We start from the raw sequence: 5,310 nt of genomic DNA, 5'->3' as shown, positions 1-5,310 counted from the left end.
TCCACCAATTCTAGGCTGGACGTGAGAGGGAGGACAGCCTTGGCTCAACCCAGGGCAAGGCAGGCTGACCAGCCCCTGGGGTTATTTGGCTTGGCGGCCAGAGGAGGACAAGCTGCAGGAGAGAGAACCAAAGATTCAGGCTGCCTAGTGTGGCCACCGCCCCATCAGCCCTAAGGTGATCGCAGCCCCTTTCTGGCCACCGAATGTGGGCATCCCAGGCCTCTGTGGCAAGGCTGGGTGAGAGCTCTCTTGTGCACAGGTGCCCCTAGTCCCCCACCACTAGTGAGCATTCACACACACAGGTGAACAGCCCCATTGTGGGCCCAGAGGCTCCTAGGCCAGGTAGAGATGACCAAGGTGGGGAGCAGAGAATCCCCAGTGCCTAGCACAGTGACTGGCACTGAAGCATTTGTTGGATGAATGAATGAGTGATTGCCTGACCTCAGGCCCAGGGAGCAAGGCCTGGTGTGCAGGGCAGCTCCTGGGAGGCTTCAGAGATGGGGAGGGGACGGAGGAGGACTGGGAAAGCCACAGGAAGGCAGCCCCATCCGATAACTCACTTGGGAGGGAAACAGAAGGTGGGCTGTGTTTCTGGGGAAACACCCCCCTGATGCCTGGGCACCCAGGAACTTCCAGGTAGCCCCGGATCACCCCAGTGAGGACACTCCACAATTCCCCAGGAGGCATCACAGTGGGGCTGTTAAACCCAGGGACCTGGGATTCAGACACTTCTGGGCTCCAGTCCACCCCTCATTGGCTGAAACAGTTGCCTCAGTTTCCCCATGTGCACGGGGGATGGATAGGACCACGTGCTGCACAGGTTTGCTGGGAAGGCCACATGAGAGGTGCTGGCTCAGCACATCCTGTCTGCCATTGTTACAAAGAACAGCACGGGAGAGTGGGGAGCAGAGCCGGCCAAATGCAAGACCCTGAGCTCTGGCTCCCCTGTGCTACCGACCTATGGGGTGGCTTTGGACAAGGCCCAGCCTTTCTCCAGGCCTTAGTTTCCCCATTTGTACAGTTCAGGCCCTGCTAACTTGAACAGGCTTTGGCCCTTCTCCAAGCCCCACAGAGACATGTGCACACACGGCCCTGGGATTGGCGACAGACACACAGGCACACATAGGCACGTACACACAGGCACACAGACACAGGCACAGACTCACACTCGGCCCCCACCCTGCGCCCTCCCCACTCACACTCGCTCACACTCACACCACCCCCCCTCCCCCAAATCTGCTGAGCACCAACGGTTGGTGCGAGCGGGGTTGGGAACGGGAGGAAAAAAGCCCACGACTCAGCCCGGGAAGAGGGGTGCGGTGGGGGGAGGGCGGGAGAGGGAAATGACAGCCCGCGGTCCCCCTCGAGTCCCGGCTCATGAATATTAATGCGGCGGTAATTAAAATGCAGGGACGCAGCAGGATGGATGCGGCTGCCTCCGGAGCGCGGGGGAGCGCGGAGTCTTTGCAGGCGGGTGAAGCCCGCTCCTCGCCGGCGAAAAGCGGGGCCGGGCTTCGGGGCCTGGGCCGGGGCGGGCGGGAGGTGGGACATTTTTCGTGGTCCCGAGCGTCCGGCCCCGGCGTCCCCGCCCCCGCCCCGCGGCCGCCCCTCCGCGCCCTGCCCCGGGCCGCCCGCCAGGCCGCCGTTTCCCGGAGCCGGCCCCCTCCCGCCCTCGCGGCCGGCTGATGTCATCTGCACACAACTTTCCGCTTCCCGGCCCGTCTCGGGGCCCTGAGTCATCGCCGCCCCCGGCCCCGACGCTGGCCTGCGGCGTCTGTTTGTGCAGAGCGAGGCCCCGCCGGCCGGGCCTGACGTCAGGCTGGCAGGGCCTGGAACGGCCCCGCGCCGCGGCCCCCTGGGGGCAGGACGACACCGCTGGGGGCCGAGGGCAGAGCACGCCCTCAGAATCCGGCTTCGAAGCCGGCCGCCTAACCTGGGGCAAGTGCTTTCAACTCTCTGAACTTCGGTTTTCTCATCTGCCAGTTGGCAGACGCTCAGCAAGTCTTCCTAGCCTCACGGGGCGAATTGTACAGTTGGGTAAATCGAGGCCCAGAGATGGCAAAAGGACCGTCCAAGGTCGTACAGCCACCCGGAATTACAACTCCTTTCTGCCGGGTCACACGCTGTCATCCACGTGTTACCTAAGAGAGCTTTCCAGCCTGTGCTAAGAAAACTGCCCCACATCATCTGCAGTAGGACGGGAGGGTGGGGGTGGGGCTGGAGCCCTGGTCAGGCCACTCTGCTACTGACCACATTTTCTCATCTCTAAAAAGGCGCAGTAACAATATAATGACCGCATGGAGTCCCCCAGGATACAGGGTCAAAGGAGAGCACAACCATCGCAGTTTGAAGCCCATGGGGCAGGTGAGTCACTATTGTCACTACTGGGGTCACTATTTTTTTTTTTTTTTTTTTTTTTTTTTTTTGAGACGAAGTCTCCCTCTTTCCCCAGGCTGGAGTGCAGTGGCACGATCTTGGCTCACTGCAAGCGCCGCCTCCCGGTTCACGCCATTCTCCTGCCACAGCCTCCTGAGTAGCTGGGACTACAGGCGCCCGCCGCCACACCCGGCTAATTATTTGTATTTTTAGTAGAGATGGGGTTTCACCGTGTTAGCCAGAATGGTCTCATCTCCTGACCTCGTGATCCTCCCGCCTTGGCCTCCCAAAGTGCTGGGATTACAGGCGTGAGCCACCGCGCCTGGCTACTGGGGTCACTATTGAAGTTGGCTAAGGTCACTATTGAAGTCAAGTGAGAGGGCCCTCTTGGAGTCAGACCACCTAGGTTCAAATTCTGGCTCCTGCTTCTGGCTCCTTTCCTCTGTCCCCCTTCTCCCCTCGGTGCCCTCCAACCAGTGGGCCTGGGAAAACGTGTTCATGACGGAAATGCCTGCCCAGCCCTTGCCCAGTCAGACAGAGCAAGTGCTCCAGAAATGTCCTGAACCCCAGTATACTGAGGGGAAACTAAGAACCTTCTGGCTACAGCTCTTGGGCTGAGCAAGGATTAGGCTCCGGTCTGCGATCCCAGGCCCTGTGGCCTCCCAGAGGCTTGGTTGAGAGCTCTGGCTCTCACTCCCCCACCTCCACCCAGCACCTGCCCCGGTCCAGGCTCACCCCCTACCCCTCCACCTGGTCAGTGGTGGCTTGGCCTCCTCTCAGCCCTTCCACCCCTCCTGGCTGTACACAACCTCAAGCTAACGGAACTCAAACTGGTGGAGGAAGGCCTGCCCTGTCCCTCCCAGCCCCTGCCTCTCCCTCCCTACTCCCAGCCTCACTGGACCACTTTCAAGTCCTGCAGTGCTCCAGGCTCCGTCTTCATGCCTCCAGGCCTTTGCACGTGCTGGTCCCTCTCCCATTTTCCTGGTTAACTCCTCCACCGCCATCCGAGCTAGACTCTTCCCCTGGAGAGTGTCCCAGTTAGCACCACCCCACAACACACACACACACCAACATACACTCCCCACATCACAGGGACCACATCCCACACAGGCACAGACACACTGCATGACACAGATCACAGGCACAAAGGTGCATGCTCTAGCATGCATGCGTGCACACACACACTCACACTCACACTCCATATGCCAATACACTTATCCCCCCATCCCCACATCACACAGACCGTTCAACACACTCCTCACATGCTCTGGCCATACAGTAAATACACACAGACCACAGAGCTCGTGTCTGGGCTGCCCTGCTGCCCTCCTCTGGGCTCCTGCCCCCAGCCTCTGCATTTACCCCCCATTAAGGGCAGGCACCCATCCATCTCCATTTGCCTCCATTTCAGCTCAGGGCCCTGCACCAAGTCTCTCCCAGTTATTGCTTGACCCGGACTCCTCCCACAGTCACCACTGTCACAGTCCCACCTCCTTCAAGGTCTCAAACACCCCTCCCCTGTTTCTGGCAGGAGCCATCCTCACTCCCTCTATTGCCTCTCCAGGCCCAGACTTCACCCTCAGGTCACCCTCACCTGGACTTTGGGGTGCCCCACACCCCGCCCCAGGCCCTGGCCTCTGGAATATTTGGAAACTGGAACTGGGCCAGAGGCTTAAGCTCACATCTGTCTGGAGCCTCAACTTTCTCCTCTGTAAAATGGGCTAACACTGAAAGAACCTTGCAGAATCCCAGCAACGTCACAGTGGACATTGTTAGCACAGCCAGCAGCTCCTGCTGGGCTGAGTTTGTGGGTAACCCAAGCCTCGGCAGGTACGGTTCCTCCCTCAGGTGAGCGTTCCACCTCCAAGTGAGCATCCTGCTGCCCTTCCTGCAAATCAGGCCCCTGGGAAACTTAGTGCTGAGCCTTGGGGGTGGGGTATTTGATCGGGGTTCCTGACAAGTGGCTGGGTTGTCTGTTCCCTTTCTTCAGAGGGAGGCTCCATGGGTGGCCTGGGCTCACATCGGCTCCTCCAGTCCAGCAGAGCACCCCCCTGGCTGCCTAGCATGTTGAGAGAACTTGCTGAGCAGGACAGTGAGCCCCTCCTGGTGGGGGACCGGAATCAGGAGAGGACAGAGCGGAGGTGGCAGGCCCCAGGATGGAGGGAGGGCAGCTGAGCCGCCTGCCCTCATCCTCCCGGCCCTTCAGGTATTAGGGCCCTTCCCATGGCCCAGTAGGAACCCAGCGGCTCACCTGAGCCTAGACTAAGGATGGGGCATTTTACCCCATATGCAGAGATGAGAAACAGAGGCCCAAGGAGGGAAGAACTGAACACAGGGTGGAACAGCCCTGGGCCGCGCCTGTGTTTCCATCCGCCTTCCTCCTGCCTGTGCTGGAGTCACGTGCTCGTGTGCAGGGAACAGGAAGACAGCTGCTGCCCTCACAGGCTCGGGGTCTAGCAGAGTCCACAGTGACCACAGGCGAATAAACAAAGGCAGTGAGACAGAGGTGGGCAAGGAGAGGTGCTGGGATGGGGAGCAAGGAGGTACCCATGCTCATGGGTATAAACACATGGACCCATATACCCATATGCATTTCCCAGAGTTTCTTCCAGAACTTTTTTTTTTTTTTTCCAAGACAGAGTCTTGTTCTGTAGCCCAGGCTGGAGTACAATGGCGCGATCTCTGCTCACTGCAACCTCCACCTCCTGGGTTCAAGTGATTCTCCTGCCTAAGCCTCCAGAGTAGCTGGGATTACAGGCGCCCTCCACCATGCCCGGCTAATTTTTGTATTTTTAGTAGAGACAGGGTTTCACTATGTTGGCCAGGCTGGTGTCGAACTCCCGACCTCAGGTGATCTGCCCGCCTCAGCCTCCCACAGTGCTGGGATTACAGGGGTGAGCCACTGCGCCTGACCCCTTCTAGAACTTCTCTATC

The 5,310-nt window shown here is 59.5% G+C and overlaps 1 protein-coding gene across 1 annotated transcript; it reads left to right on the top strand.

Moving 5' to 3' along the window:
• Positions 1-3,062: 3,062 nt before the first annotated feature.
• LOC129478454 (uncharacterized) lies at positions 3,063-4,231 on the top strand. The gene is given in 2 exon segments (XM_055270042.2): positions 3,063-3,822; positions 3,825-4,231. Coding segments are annotated over 2 exon segments (687 nt in total). The 5' UTR covers positions 3,063-3,539; the 3' UTR covers positions 4,229-4,231.
• Positions 4,232-5,310: the final 1,079 nt, after the last annotated feature.

This window comes from Symphalangus syndactylus, chromosome 3 (genome assembly GCF_028878055.3).
Source record: "Symphalangus syndactylus isolate Jambi chromosome 3, NHGRI_mSymSyn1-v2.1_pri, whole genome shotgun sequence".
In the NCBI taxonomy this organism is placed as follows: Eukaryota; Metazoa; Chordata; class Mammalia; order Primates; family Hylobatidae; genus Symphalangus; species Symphalangus syndactylus.
Note: the sequence above shows the minus strand (reverse complement) of the source record. Positions and strands in the feature narration are given on the sequence as shown.